Here is a 16,642-nt window from a genome sequence, read left to right on the forward strand (position 1 = left end):
CTTCCAGCATTCTCGAATGATTTTGAGAACTAGATCCGTCACAATGAAACGTTCATAAGTGATAACCGTTAATCAGTTGCAACGCAGTACACGATAAAATACATTTCAATAAGTAGAGACATCGGATGACACTTTGTCGATAAATTATGCAGTTGTGTTCGCATTATCTTTGTAGAGTCAACGTGTGACTGATACTAGTTATCGGGGGCTCACCTAAAGTGTATAAGCTGGTAGTTAACAGTATATAGATACTATAGAAGGTAATTTACTAAACGAACTAAAAAAATGGGAATTCTTACTTCCAAGGGGAAGGGAAGATCTCCTCTCCTGGACAAGAAGGACCAGACGGGACGCCATCTAAGTATAAAAGAGGGTAAGTTTATCATGATACTGTCCTTTTTCTTAATTCATATTGAACTTAATATTAATTGTTATCATTGTTATCATTTAAAAACAGTATCAATGATACAAAACATTGCGCATCTAATCGACTATACTAAATATTCATGAAAAGTGTGAACTTATTATGACGAATAAAATCACGTGACCCACTTATAATAGTTAAAGTTACTGTTAGAACTGGATCATAATTGAAATGTGTTTTCTTTAATTTCATGAAATGGAGCACAAATTCTAAGCTTATTCGAATAAGAACCGAATGAGGTACTCTAATTATGACACAATCCAACACTGTTAGTACGACAGAGTATTATATAACAACCCCTCCCCCTCACCTCCCTCTCCCTTCCCAACTTTGTGTTTGATTTAGTCCTCAGCATAGGTTACTATATATTAAAACTGACCAAATCTGGTGATCATAATATGCCACCGGCTAAAAGAAGCTGTGAAGGTAGAACACTAACATAGTCGGGCCAATTCGGTGTCACAATTGATTTAAGTATGTGTGAGTGATGGGAGATGAGGGGTGGTTAAACAGGGTGATTAGATTAGATTTCTAGAATAGATCAACTTTATTAAACCACGAGGGTAATTGCATGCACGTACAAAACAGGATATGAGATACAAACATTAAAATATGCAAACCTAATATGTACAGTATCAAACAATTGTAAGAATATGAAAACATAAGACATTTGAAAACAGTCAGTAAAACAATATACAAAGCTCGGGACAATGGCAAGAGAGTAGGCCTACAGTCGGAACAGAAGAAACAGCCAGACGAAATCTAAAGTTGAAAGTCTTCATTATAAAGTTTGATGCATTGTGGAATGAATGAGGAAGAAGGTGTTGTTTTAAAGCAATAACGCCACCTTTGTTTATTTTTTGGAATAGAAAGGGAAGAAGAAAAGGAAGCTGATTGCAATAACTATAAAACCTGCTGGACTATTGTGAATGGCCAGCAAGGTGCTTCCTTACTGGGAGCACCTTACGCGATCAGTGTTGGCGGATACTGGGCTCTACTGTCGTCGATTATCATCGCCATTTTCGCCAACTATACTTCAAAGGTGAGAACTGCTAAGTTATAATGCTAGAATTCTGTTTGCTAACAGTGAGGAATCGAGGCAATTGGGTAAGAGGATGTGTAGGGATAAACATTTTGCCCACTCAGTGCCGCTTGAACTTGCTTGATATCTAACACTTGTCATCGTTTTTACGTTAGTGAAACGGTCAACACCACTTTTGTCAGGCTAGGGAACTTAAAATTGGAAGCCTGTGACTCGTACACTTGTGAAACATATCAGTTGGCATTTACTGGAATGAATTGTTGTTTGAAACCACAAAATTTGTTTTCCACTTCGTGAATCTTTTATTAAAAATTTGGCAAGGCAGCGAATATTTGAGAACGAAAGTTTTGAACGAAAACTACCATTATATTTCCCTTTATTATAATGAAACTGTCCAAAATCTTCGTTACGTGTGTTGCAACAAGAACCTGTTTGCTTACCCACGATTACCCCAACCGGGCCAGTTCACATACCGAATCCGCGGGAAACCCTGCTAAGCGCGATTTAGAGGAAAACATTCACGTATGTTTTGTAGGCTCATAGGCGTAGGAGCCCAGTTTGATTCGGGGGGGGGGGGGGGGGGGCTGTAACGACTTGCCCGAAAATATAACCAAAATGTTTTGCGCGCCCGTTCAGCCTTAATCTACATATCATATGGGCATGCATCGGTTATTGCATCGCATGCCAATTACATACAATCATATGCCGTGTTATTACCGTTCCATATCCGTTAGACATTTTTGGGAAGTCGTTAACATAATCATAATCATAATAATAATAATATAAGTTTAACCATTGAAAATCACATTGCAATTTATTTTTCTTTCAGTAGGTGCCCGAAAAATTCTCCTCATATTGCCCGAATTTTCACAAAAATATTTGCTTGGGGAGGGGGATGCATCCCCCCCAACCCCCGCCTCCTACGCCTATGTGTAGGCTAATAGAACATGTACGATGTATATTGCTTAAATGTAACAAATCAAGTGATATCTAATTTCCATGACACAGATTCTGATTGAATGTCTTTACAACGACGACGAAGGTGACCCGGATGACGATGATAGTGATGACGATGATGGGGATGACGAACACCCAGACACAGACACTACCACCAAAGTTATGGTGCGCCATTCCTACATGGAAATTGCGGACGACAGTCTCCGTGGAATGGCCATAATCGCGCGCTGCTGCATTCAAGCGCACTCTTTCACTATTGCTATCATGTACTTGCAGACTATGGGCGCCATTCTCTACGAACTACTACAACAAGTGATACCATTATCAAATAACGCTTTTCTTGCTATAATAGTTTGTGCTAGTCTAGTCTTTGTCTTTATTTCTACTCTAAGCATGATCGCATTTCTCAGTCTGTGGGCGTTGGTATCTCTGTCTTTGCTTACATTTAGCGTTGGATATTATTGTATAACAGAAAGAGACAGTTGGCAGTCTGAATATCTCAACAAATTAGACATAATGAACCTAATGTACGCCTCTAGTATCATTGTCTCTAACTTCGGTTCTCAGTTCTTCATTATCGACGTTTATAAATCAATGAAAACTCCAGAATACTTCTCCCCCGTCTTGAATGCGTCGGCGGTTATTTCAGTTATTTTTTTCGTCGCTATCTCTTTACCGGCCGCTGTCTTATTTGGATCAACCGTAAATGAATTCGTAAATTTATCTGTTCCGCCTGGGATTTTAAACGTAATCGTAAATGTAACATTTTTATTAAAATCCTTTCTTTCCTTACCTTTCGCTATCTATATATGTGACGTGAATCTGCCTCAATTTCGTTTCTTCGATAATTACACCCAATGGGATTTACAACACTGGGTAAGCTGTGTAAGGCGAGCGGTATTGATCTTAGTAGCATATCTCTTGGCGGTCATTTTACCATCTTATTCTGTCCTTCTTAATATATCTGGGGGCACTGTAATGGTGTTAGTTGAATTAATATTACCTGCCTGTTTCCATCTTAAATTAAAGAATAAGCTGTCTCGTCTTCAAGTTGCAATGGATATTTTGCTTATTCTGTTCGGTATTTCTGTAAGTAGTGTCACAATAATAAATGTAGTGTTAAAATTTATTACATGACATGCTTGTGCAGACCGAATCCGAGAACACGTATATGCTAACTTGGTCCAATATTACTACACGAAACTGTGTGACAGTTATGATCAGAAATTTATGTTTATTGTTCGAGGGCGCAGCCATTTTGTTTTTGGAGTGCCACGTATAACGACCTTTTTCATATGGATGCAAAGAATCGGGAGCTATAGCTCCTTGGTAAAATTTCGTATAAGATGTTAAACCAGCGGCGTAACGACAAACAATGGCACCCGAGGGATAAGGATTAGATAGGGCGAAGTCAACGAAGTGAGCAACCAGTCGCCAATTTTAATGCTGACGTTCAGCGAAGCGGGCTGTGTGTACAGTTTGCTTTGGCTCGGGCGTCCCGTACGGATCGGGGCTAGTGCTTCGCAAGCTTAACCCCCTTGCTTTATGCCACTGTTTAAACTCCACGGATAACTTAGGAGAAATATCTAAATCTATGTTCTTTATACGATATCTGTCGTTCGGTGATATAATACTATTTGTTTCCCTCGTTTGTATTTCGCACTTTATTTAAGAAAATATATTTGATTAAATCTCTTTAAATTAAATTCTGTAAGAAAGTGTTGGTACGACGTACTCTGTTTAAAAAGAAATATGAAATTGTAAATACAGATCTTCCGTATAATCTAACTACGATGAGAGGAAGCAAAAAATAATTGGTGATGTGATATATCATGGTATAATAGTACCATAGCAACAATACTAAAGCATGCTTTGTTTATTTGCAACATCTTTGAATATCCACTGGATAATAAATGTTATAATATGAACAGACTCTTCTATTCCCTTCTGTGTATTTAATTTATGTCTTCAATGGAAAATAGGTTTAGGACGTTTAGCCTAAGTTGTAGTTTAAACCAAAAAAAATATACATGCACACAAAAAATATGAAGAAGATATACACCAAAATTAAAAGTGAAAAGTATCTATTCAATAGTTTTTCTCACTACAATGTACAAAATTTCCTTAAAATATTTGGTAATCACGAAATACATTTAGCGACTATTCATATCTTGAAATCATGAATATGTATTATGTACAATGGATATGGTACAATTTAAGTTATTTGGCAAGTATTGTGTTGAATATAATGAACCAGTAACATGGTCAAATACAATTCTTAAAATTCTTAGCTGAAAACGTTCCTTTGTACACTGTTATTTGTTAATTTTCAACATATTGCATGCATTAAAGTTCCTAGCATCTAAATTAGTACAACCGTGTACAGATATTTTCATTCAACCCATTCTTTGCCTACGATCAACATAGAGCCTAAATACCATATTCTTCTCTAAAGATGGCAAGATTGTTCTCCCCTCCCAGCCCCCCCCCCCCTCCTCACCCACTCCCCTCGTTGCAAAGCCCTCCATTCCTTTCATCATCTACGTATACGATCGCCCTTTATTGAGAAAATAAGGATAAAAGATACAGACTTTCACTTGCTATCATAACAGCATCAATGTAATTGTTTTTGTTATAAAAAGGTCAGTATTAAATACATATATCATCAATGTAACTGTTTATAACAAAAGCCATTATTAGTTGTTTACGACAAAGGCTGTTATTAATACAAACATCATCAAAGTAATCGTTTTTTACAAAGAACATTATTAATACAAACACCATCCAAGTAATTGTTTATTACAAAGACCATCATTAATACAAACATCATCAATGTAACTGTTTATTACAAAGGCCTTTTTTACACAAACACCATCAAAGTAATTGTTTATTACAAAAGTCATTATTAATACAAACATCATCAATGTAATTGTTTATTACACAGACCATTATTAAAACAACATCATCAATGTAATTGCTTACTACAAACGCCATTATTGATACAAAACATCATCAATGTAATTGTGTTTAACAAAGGCCGTTATTAATACAAACATCATCAATGTAATTTTTTATTACAACAGCCGTTCTTAATACAAACATCATCAATGTAATTGCTTAATACAAAGACCATTATGAATACAAACACCATCAAAGTAATTGTTCATTACAAAGACCATTATTAAAATCTTATCTCAGAAAAAAACATAACCATATCAAATCTACACCATTCTGAAGTTCACTGATGACATTTCACAAGGTTCATCACTTCATAATTAATGATTAAAGATTGTTCAACTTTTTGTGTTATTAATCAGGAATACCAGTATTTGGAGATGAGGTTTGCCCATTCATAAATAATAATGTAAGAATGGCATATTGTATGTAAGTTCCGTTAATATCACAACGGATGAAGTATGATTTCTGCCAAGTAAATTCCATCATAACAATATCAAAATTAATATACCACACGCTCAGTGTTTCTAATCCCTCTTTACATAAAAATGGAGTAGTTTGATGATTCACACAAGATATGTAATATAACCAACCTCAATTGCCCCAAAACAGAAGTTGGTCGTCAAGATTGCATTGATTTGTTAGTGGAAAAGTTAAACCCAGGATTAGGGAAGGCTAACATTCACCTTTTTATGAAGGAAAGTTCACCTATTTTTGTTATTTAATATGGGGCTGGCTTACATACTCATTAATTACATACAAAGAAAAAACAGTTCCTCGTTAACTAACATGAGCTAAAAACAGAGTTATTTTATAATATAGAGAGAGTGTTCACATATTCATAACTACATTAGTGTGTTTGTCTGTTCTTAACAATATGAATAGTTATTCATTTGATCCATTTTGTTCCTGCTCAATGATTTAAATCGTATCAGAAGTAAGTCGAGTGTTTTCTTCCAACGGATCTTTTCCTTGTACACTACTTAACTTTCTCGATGGCGGAGGTTTCGACAATGGTGAGGTTGAACGGATCGTGAGAGGACTAGAAAAATATTTCATCCAAGAAAGACAGACTCGTAGACTTGCCTGAATCTTGATCAAGATTTAAATCAATATCAGGAGTAGATTTCATTTGTCTCGTAATTAGATCTGAATTGTTCAAACCATTATTTTCTCTTGATTGGTCACTACGATCAACCAAATTTGATAAATTTGTCGTCCTAGTATAAAGTTCACTGCTATAAGTATTGCACATAATCCCCTCATTTTCAGTGATATTTGCATCAACAATTCTTAATTCATTACGATATGCTTCCTCCCGGAGTGGGTAAGAAGGCCGAGGCTTTCGTTCGATCAAAGAGGCGTTGGCACTGCTAGTCACTTTTTGGTCATCTCCTTCAAAGGATTCTTTAATTTTTTCAAATTTGTCAAATTCATTCCGAGTCTTTTCAGATATTTCTTTGCTTCATTTCTTTCTCCTTGTATGATCCCCTACAGTCTGTCGGTCATCTTCGCTGCTGGACGAATTGTCTGAATTAAATTTTCCAATACCTTCTGGTTTCTTCCATTGTCTACGATATTTACCTCCACATTTTCTTGGTTTAGGAGCATTTATAGCTTTCACAGGTATTTTACTTTTCTGCGATGCCTTGCTTCCTTCTGTTACTCTCTGATCTACCATACCTTCCTCTTTGCTCACTTCTAGATATCTTTCCACAACAAGGGAAGGATATTTAGTTTGGTAGTACCTATGTAATAGATCTTTACAAGTGTCCTCTGTTCCTGTTGCTATGGTGTATGCCAGAGTATCCACAGAGGAAAAGTCCAAAACTTTGGCCATATCTTTAAGTTGTTCGCTGAAAACAGTGAATGACAATAACAGATGGTACACACAATGGTTATAGAAATTATGAGAAAATCTTGTAGAAAAGGAACTCCATTTTGAAAATAGTATTCACCTGATCACCATTTATGCAAGACATCAAGCAACTACATTCTGTGAGTGAAGTATCAACCCACTACATGCTTTATGCAATGGGTCTACCTACTGCACACTATGTGCAATGTGTCTACCTACTGCACAATGTGTACAATGGGTCTACCTACTGCACACTGTGTACAATGGGTCTCTCTAATGGCACAATGCATATAAGCAATGGATCAAACCACTACATGCTTTATACAATGGGTCTACCTATGTCAAACTGTGTGCAATGGGTCTACCTACTGCACACTGTGTGCAATGGGTCTACCTACTGCACACTGTGTACAATGAGTCTCCATGATGGCACAATGCATATAAGCAATGGATCAACCCACTACATGCTTTATACAATGGGTCTACCTACTGCACACTGTTTACAATGGGTCTACCTACTGTACACTGTATGCAATGGGTCTCCATGATGGCACAATGCATATAAGCAATATATCACCCCACTATATGCTTTATGCAATGGGTTTACCTAAGGTACACTGCGTGCAATGGGTCTACCTACTGCACACTGTGTGCAATGGGTCTACCTACTGTACACTGTGTACAATGGGTCTCCATGATGGCACAATGCATATAAGCAATGGATCAAACCACTACATGCTTTATGCAATGGGTCTACCTAAGGTACACTGCGTGCAATGGGTCTACCTACTGCACACTGTGTGCAATGGGTCTACCTGCTGTACACTGTGTACAATGGGTCTCCATGATGGCACAATGCATATAAGCAATGGATCAACCCACTATATGCTTTATGCAATGGGCTTACCTAAGGTACACTGTGTGCAATGGGTCTACCTACTGCACACTGTGTACAATGGGTCTCCATGATGGCACAATGCATATAAGCAATGGATCAACCCACTATATGCTTTATGCAATGGGCTTACCTAAGGTACACTGTGTGCAATGGGTCTACCTACTGCACACTGTGTACAATGGGTCTACCTGATGGCACAATGCATATAAGCAATGGATCAACCCACTATATGCTTTATGCAATGGGCTTACCTAAGGTACACTGCGTGCAATGGGTCTACCTACTGCACACTGTGTACAATGGGTCAACCTATGACTTACTGTGTGTAATATGACTACAACCTGCATTCAATAGGGAACTTATTTATTATACACTGTATACAATATCTATCTATGGGACATTGTATATGATGGATCTAACTATGGAAAAGATGTAAATGGGTTGCTCACTGTGCTGATAGCACACTATATTTCATTTCTTTGAATTACTTTGATTGCATATTCTCTTTATTTACATGCACGCATACCTTTTGTTTGCAAGTCTCACCAATGTAACCAATTAACTTCACTGTCAATCTATTTTCTTCATTGGAAACTTAATTCATTATTAAAAATGCGTAGTATATTAACTGAAGGAATCCATGAACCGTAAATGAACTATCAGATACAAACACATTTTCATGATCAAGTAAGTAAAACCAACATTACCAATGTTGACTTACCGGCGTATTCCCGACGGTGTTTGTCCGACAAATATTGTTGTTTCACCGGAACGGAAGGTTGCCAACGTGGTACCCTCTTTTCTCTTCTGCTGTGTTGATTTTGAAGACATGGTATCAACCGATTTAGAATTTGAAGCTACACTTTTGTTTGTATTAAGGGTGGGTTTTAATTGCTTCAATTCTACGTCATCACTCTCGGAACTAGATTTCTGCTGCAGAAAGAAAGAAATCAAAACGGTAATATTCATGTCAGGCACAGAATCAACAGAGTAGGATTTTAGCAATATAATCTGACATTCTACGGTATTTCAACATTGTAACTAGGAAAAGCTACCAACTGTCAGAAAGTTTTGGAAAAAGCACTGCCACGAATTACAGTTTTAAGATGTACAGTATTCAACTGTTAGACAGACATCATACAAACCCAAGCAGCCTCTATCTATAAAGAGTAGCTAAGTAACAAAATATTGTCATACAAGTTTCATTGGGTATTGGAATTTTCTAATAATTTCAAACACCACTTCAGATATAGGAGAAACACAGGGCAGATTAGTGGAAGAAACCTCGCCTAATAATCTGTACTGCCATAACCCAAACATACAAACTCCTAGAAAGCTAGGCTCATTGTATCAAATACGTACTATCAGATGTTCACTCATTACTCAATGTTGACATAAATACATCTCACCTTCTCCAGCGCTGGGACTCTACAGAATGCAGGCTCTTGGCTGTAACGATGGTTATCATAAACATCAGCGAGGGCAGTCTTTGATACGTGATCCTCCACTCTGCTCGCACCTATCACCTTTAAATTTGAATGAACATATGCTACTCCACATTCTCCTGTAAGAGGAAAACATTTGAGGGATTTGTGATTTGTAAGAAAGGTTTTCAGAGATCACTTTTCCAGGGTGTGGGAAGATTCTAAATTGAAAATACAACACTTAGCTCTTTCCAAGTTTATTTATACTTTCTTAGACAGTTGTCCATTTACTGACATAATACACCTCTGAACCAGTGTTTCTCTCCAAATCCTTTTCTACTTTCTGGGTGTTATCAGATTAAACTGGTGCATGATCCCTGGTGACACATGCAGCATGCAATGTACTGCCTGTGGCTTCTGACCGGCATCCCCCACTGCAAAGAAATGTCTGTATTGGGATCGCCATCAACAATTTGGACACTGGTTTGAATCCCACTTAAGTTAACCTCTCTTTTCTATTTTCATGCTTGTTTTTATCCCCCCCTTCCATGATTAGTCCTACATTTGTTAATTTTACATGTATAAGAAATTAAATTAATGAAGCATGTTTAACTTATTATTATAAATATATCAACGTTTTGGACAACTGATCCAAACCACACTTACGGAATACTTTGCTCTCAGGATCACCATAACTTTGTGAAGATGTAGTATCAGTGCTTCCATCCGCCTCGTCAACCCTCCTAACATCTCCAGTGCCCGCATCTTCATCCACCATGCCTGCGACTCTCCTCTCTCCTGATGATGTTTCTACTCGTCTACCCTTCATGCCCACCCCCTTCCCAGAATATCTTCCGTTCTGATGCAAGCTGTGTCCGACATTAAGAACCGATGGTGATGCAGACATATTTGTACCCTTGTATTCGGTTACATGTTGTGTTGACTGTTTCTTACTTTCATCACCAGTGCTGCTCTTAGCTTTAGAAATAATCTTTCCACCTTTCGTTACTATGGCCTTGCCCTTAATCCTCAGCAGGCCGTGCTTATCATCATCATCCTCTTCACTGGAGTTGCTCTCTGAATCGTAATGTTTTTTTCTTCTCTGACGACCTTTGTCCTCTTTCTTGCGAGACCGTTTGTGAACGGTCTCCGACTCCTCTTCTGAGGGTGAGATGTTATCAGCGGAATCCTGGTAGAGTTGACTGGCTAGTCCGTGGGTGTCCCCTTCATCACTGCTGCTCTCTGATTGGTCGCTACAAACTGGAATATCATCACTTGCGACATCTTCACTGACATCGTCTTCCGGTACAAGGAGATGATGTTCATCCTGTGAAAAGCCCAAAAAATACATTCTACTATTTTGATGAAGTCTAATATACCATCTGTGTACTATAGTAAATAGTCATAGCCTTGGGATATCTCAGTTGAGGCAGGTTCTTTTTGTTGTCCATATTAAAAATTTTGTTCAATTAATAGATACCAAGATAGCATAGCTATTAGTTTCTGTTCAGGAAATGAAGAAGATATATTTGAAATTTCAGTTGTGCATTGTTCATGTCATTAAATGACAAGCCTGTCCAACCAATGAAATATTTAGAAATAAATGACCAACTAATCAATTTCGAAATCTGTCAAAAAAAAAATTATTTTCATTAGTATCAAATCAATTACAATATTTCGTCATGTCAGTATAATACTCTGTAAGGTTTACATTAAATCATTGCAAATTTGGCAACAAAATGCAAAAAAAAGCTGTGTAATATAAACCTTCCAATGAAATCACAGACAAATCGATACACATTGTTTCCAACTATAACACTTTATTTAGGTACTGTATTGATCACTGGCCGGCACGGCCACGTGTCTTACAATCATAATTAATATTTATCACAACAATGTGCTCTGCTTCCCAAATGTAGGTTCTTTATGTTAATCATGACCTGCAAGGTGGTAGAGTTTTAGTGTTAACAAATTACCAAAAACGTGAAAAATCTGCTTGTTCTACATTAACTCTACACATCGCAATACAACTATAGGGTTACCATATGTCATGATTAAATCTGGATTTTCCCGGTTTTGCAAGTAATATAAACCGTCCCGCTGGGCAAACTAAATTTCCCCATTTCTTAAAGGTGTTTGTTTGAGATGATCAAAAATATCACTGCTTTTACGATAGCTTAAATGAAAAGCACACACATGACCGTTTCAGATGGATGATACTATCTTTTTCAACACACAAACATGATTGATTGCAGCAAATTAGCTTCACAACCTTTGTATGAAAGACAGTGAAACATTGGCTACATAGTAAAATTTCATACTGAGTCATGTTTGGCTACACCATACTAATTAACCAACTTGAGATTAGAAAAAATTCTGGTAAAAATGAAAACTTCAGGACATTTTCTGTTATACTAAGATGGTGTATAAAGCTATAAATATGTAACCATTTAGTAGTCGCCCTCTTACAAAAAAACAGAAGGGACACCTCCCCCCTTTACCCACCTCCACCAGGACAGGTTGTCCCCCTTGAACCACAGATACATGGTAACAATAAAACATCTAAAAGACAAACATTGGTACAATGATAAACAAGGTTAAAAAAAAAACCCACACAAACCTCATCTTCAGATTTGACTTTAAGTGGAATATATTTGGCTGTCTTTATACCTTTCTCTGCTTTTACTTCCCTCTGTGCAGAAAGAAAAAAATGTAAAATCTTTAAAAGATTGACAAATTATGCCAAAATTTGTACATATGATCAACACAAAACTGATTGCAATACGAAGGACAAACACACACACACACACACAAAATAATCCAAAATCATTTTATATTCTCAAGAAAGTTACATGGCTTACTATTAATTACAAGTATTTTCTCATCCTAATTAATCTCCCAAACCAGAAGAAGTGTAGTAGGTATCAACTGTTATATTAGTATTTGATGATACATCAATCATATTTGAATGACATCTATTGATATCTGCACAATCCATAAGTCCTTAACAATCACAGTTCAAAGAGCAACGTGAAACAACAAGCTCTGCACTGAGATTGGTCTAGATGAAAATCCAGAATTTAAAAAAGGAGTGTGGGGCATTGATGTTGCTGAGGCCATCTTGAGTCTTGAGGTCTCCTCTATGAAACAACTAAGCTTGAAGAGTTGAAATTGTGCATTATAGAGAAAATTTTAATATGCTATTAATAAGATATATAATTAGTTCCACTGGCAAGGTTGTGCTAAATAACTACTAATAACTAAAAATTTTGCTTGGTGTTCAAGTAAGGACAATTTTTCCATGGATGACCTGCTGTCCAAACATCTTCCTAAAGTACTCACTAATATGCTTATTTCAAAGTCGTAAAAATATGTCTCCATTGGATGACAAGACACACGGCCATAAAAACATTTCAAATACATTAAGGGTTCTCAGAAATCATACCCCACTGCAGAGAAAGTAAACAACATCTGTGCCAGCATAACAAGGCTCTGACAACTCTGGAAAAATGTGTCTGCTTCAACTCCAAGGGGCGACCAGTCTAACAGGTGCCAAGGTACACCTCAGTGTACTGAAGCATACAGGGGGCGACCAGTCTAACGGGTACCAAGGTACACCTCAGTGTACTGAAGCATACAGGGGGCGACCAGTCTAACGAGTGCCAAGGTACACCTCAGTACAAGGGTGTACTGTGTACTCAGGTGTACTCAGGTGTATTCAGGTGCACACAGGTGTACACAGGTGTACTCACAGATTAGTACAGAAAAGACTATACTCATACAAGAACATATAGGACTTGTAGTAGAGAGGAAACCAGGACATGCCAGTTCTGTCTTCCCATTTAACTTGTCACCAATCAACTTACAGTAATGTGTATCACAAAATTAGCTTAATATAAGTATATAGCTTGTAGCTGGGTTCTGCAGGAGTTGCTCCTCACCTGTATGAGGTCCCTCGTCAGGCAAGATCCCTCCGTCCTCAAAGTAAACAGATTCTTCAGTCCAAACAGCTCCCCCTTTTGCTCCTCTTCTCCTGCCACTGCAGTGAAGTATCTCTTGGCATTTTCAGTTGTCATGGCGACGGTAGATAATTGCTATAAAAGAGAGTGAGAACAGATAATTTTATCTTCACACCACGATGATTCAAAGCATAATTTACAAGACATTATGAATTTATATTACATTAAATTATATGTAGTTTCGATTCTAGAATCATTTTCAAAAGAATAACAGTGTGTGAGATTAAGGACTTCAGTCACTAACATTATAACAATATAATAAGTACAGATATCCACAAACAACAAAATCAAAGAAAATCCAGGGAAGGTGATCCAGTGTTTATGCAATATTGACTTTCTGCCAGCCTAACAAACAATCCAGAAATAATTTTATTTTGATGAAACTTCTTACAAGTAAAATCTTTGAAATAAAATGAAACATTATTAATGTGGTCATTTAAGTTTTTAGGTGTATTTTAATCTAATGCAGAGAACAAACATGACGCTGGAAGTCAAACCCTGAGCGCTGCTCACAAATTTGGCAGATATCTTAGACAAATTTTTCAATTCAGCTTACAAATTGATGATTAAATGATGTAAAAAATTAATAGCAGAACTTACTAAGGCTAAGAAAACTAATTATGAGATGTTCATCATGATGAAAATTACAACAATTGCTACTGCACAAAATCTTCACTCAATGGTCTTACCAATTTGAAGTTTTAGACAGCAAGGAAGTTATTGGCTACAACAAGATTAGAACCAGTGAAATGAGAAGAAACTTATTCCTGCATTCCATTTCTTGAATTAAGCCAAAAAGCTAGCAATTTAACTGTGGGATTGTAAACTTAAATAATGCTTCAGCTGAAATGATTTTTTTAATAAAGACAGAACCCTGATAAAACTGGAAGATAGTTTACAGTTTTAAACAACCATATACATTTCTAATCCCAGTCAGTAGTTTACTTGTGATCTATTTATTATTTCTTTAGCATAAATGTATAAATTATCTATTCCACACTTATCAAAACTGATCACACACCTGCTTATAAACTTGTCTAAGGTACATATTTTCTTCTATGCACCCTGTCGATATCAGTCTGTAAACTCTGACATCACGGTGCTGTCCGATCCTGTAGGCTCTGTCTTGCGCCTGGAGGTCATACATTGGGTTCCAATTAGGGTCAAAGATCACTACCACATTAGCACCAGTGAGATTCAGACCCATTCCACCTGCCCTTTAAAAGCCAAAGAGAAAAAGGAAAGAAATTAATCAAACTAAGAAATAATGAATTGGAGAACATATCCTAGATGGAATACAAGAACACAATATCAAAATCTTCATATACAGCATAGCAACTCCTAAAGCAGCATTCTCAATAAATTTTTCTATATTAAGAACTTACAGAAATACTGGTTGGAGTAAAAGGCTAGAGAGAACCAAAATCTTACAATACTAGAAAGGGAACAATGTGTAGCGTAGGCTTGTAGGATACTCAAGCCTAATACTTACAATGGAGAAATGTGTAGGATAGCTAGGCTTGAGGATGGTCAAGCCTAATTATTATAATGGAACAATGTGTAGGATAGGTTGGTAGGATACTCAAGCCTAATAGTTAGAATGGAACAATGTGAAGGATAGGCTTGTAGGATACTTAAGCCTAATACTGAGAATGGAACAATGTGTAGGGTAGGCTTGTAGGATACTCAAGCCTAATTATTAGAATGGAAAAATGTCTAGGATAGGCTTGCAGAATACTCAAGCCTAATACTTAGAATATGGAACAATGTGTAGGATAGGCTTATAGGATGCTCAAACCTAATACTTAGAATGGAACAATGTGTAAGATAGGCTTGTAGGATACTCAAGCCTAATTATTAGAATGGAACAATGTGTAGGCCCAGGTTGGTAGGATACTTAAGCCTAATACTTAGAATGGAACAATGTGTAGGATAGGCTTGTAGGATACTCAGGTCTTATAGATAGAATGGAGCAATTCATGTAAAGGCTAGGCTTGCAGGGAACTCAAGCCTAATTTCTTAATATCACACATGCATGGTTAGTGCAAAATTACAGGCAGAGATTTTTTTAGCAAGCCTCATTGAAACTGGAGTTGACTCGCAGGCATCTTTCTGAGATCCCCTGCCCTACACTAACATCATCACCTCAGCAGGCCTAGCATCTCACATTTTTAACCAGTTGCTTCAAAAATCTACTGACAAAAATCAAGTTCCAACTGGCATTTTCCTTGCATGTGTAACATCTGGAAGTCATGCTTATATTTCGACTTACTATTGCTGCCCGACATATCATGTGTAACTTATGATCTTATGTCTACTGGCAGACAAAAAGGATGTGACTTTTGTTTCTACTGGAAAACAGCAAAATCCACTGGCAATTAACCTGAATTTCAAGGACCCAGCGCACCTCTGCATAAACCAAGAAAATTATATCAAAATGGCAAAAATCACCTTACAATTTTAAAGGCAGCACAAACATCATTGTCACAGCAAGTTACAGAAACATCAAAATTTCATCAAAAGAAGTAACAAGTCGCCAACATAACGAATTAAGACACAGACATAACAAGTGGATAATGACTTACTTGGTCGATATCAAGAATAGAAAGACATCTTGATCTCGGTTGAACCCATTCACTAATTTCTGCCGGTCACTGGCTGATGTTTTACCGTCCAACCTATAGTAGATGTAATCGGTGGTCCGAAGATACATCTCCAAAATATCAAGAAGCTTGAAAGAAGTGGAACAATACAATAATATTTGAAAAAATTGAGACAATAATTGGTAAAATATGGAAACAGAGAATCATCACCTTTATGGACAATATTTAAATTGAATGACAAAGACAAGAAACTCTCTTTACACCGGTTCATCTAGGCCTGTGTACATGATGCTAATTACTACATGGGGGGGGGGGGAAAGAAATACAAAAGATAATTCAAACTGGGTGTTTGAATACTATCCATAACCATAAAATGACCCTCTGCCAAATACATCAGGAATGAACATTAAAATACTTGCACATGTATAAATCATTATTCTCTGTTCCTCTTCTTTGTAAATC

The 16,642-nt window shown here is 36.9% G+C and overlaps 2 protein-coding genes across 9 annotated transcripts in view; one reads left to right on the plus strand and one right to left on the minus strand.

Moving 5' to 3' along the window:
* LOC139985009 (vesicular GABA transporter-like) lies at positions 1-6,168 on the plus strand. Its single transcript, XM_071999191.1, has 3 exons — positions 1-373; positions 1,294-1,466; positions 2,475-6,168. The coding sequence occupies exons 1-3, from the start codon at positions 286-288 to the stop codon at positions 3,558-3,560; spliced, it is 1,347 nt and encodes a 448-aa protein (XP_071855292.1). The 5' UTR covers positions 1-285; the 3' UTR covers positions 3,561-6,168.
* The window catches only part of LOC139984906 (uncharacterized), a 26,490-nt gene continuing 14,338 nt past the window's right edge, over positions 4,491-16,642 (minus strand). For 7 of the 8 annotated variants that reach the window (XM_071999045.1, XM_071999093.1, XM_071999036.1 and 4 more), the window contains exons 17-24: positions 16,163-16,308; positions 14,599-14,794; positions 13,500-13,652; positions 12,179-12,250; positions 10,225-10,885; positions 9,544-9,698; positions 8,856-9,067; positions 4,491-7,234 (exon numbers count right to left, since the gene is read on the minus strand). In XM_071999045.1, the coding sequence (XP_071855146.1) occupies positions 6,844-7,234; positions 8,856-9,067; positions 9,544-9,698; positions 10,225-10,885; positions 12,179-12,250; positions 13,500-13,652; positions 14,599-14,794; positions 16,163-16,308 (1,986 nt within the window). In that variant the 3' untranslated portion in view covers positions 4,491-6,843. The remainder of the gene's footprint in view (positions 7,235-8,855; positions 9,068-9,543; positions 9,699-10,224; positions 10,886-12,178; positions 12,251-13,499; positions 13,653-14,598; positions 14,795-16,162; positions 16,309-16,642) is intronic. The other variant, XM_071999084.1, reaches the window with a different exon arrangement.

This window comes from Apostichopus japonicus, chromosome 2 (assembly GCF_037975245.1).
Source record: "Apostichopus japonicus isolate 1M-3 chromosome 2, ASM3797524v1, whole genome shotgun sequence".
Classification (NCBI taxonomy): Eukaryota; Metazoa; Echinodermata; class Holothuroidea; order Aspidochirotida; family Stichopodidae; genus Apostichopus; species Apostichopus japonicus.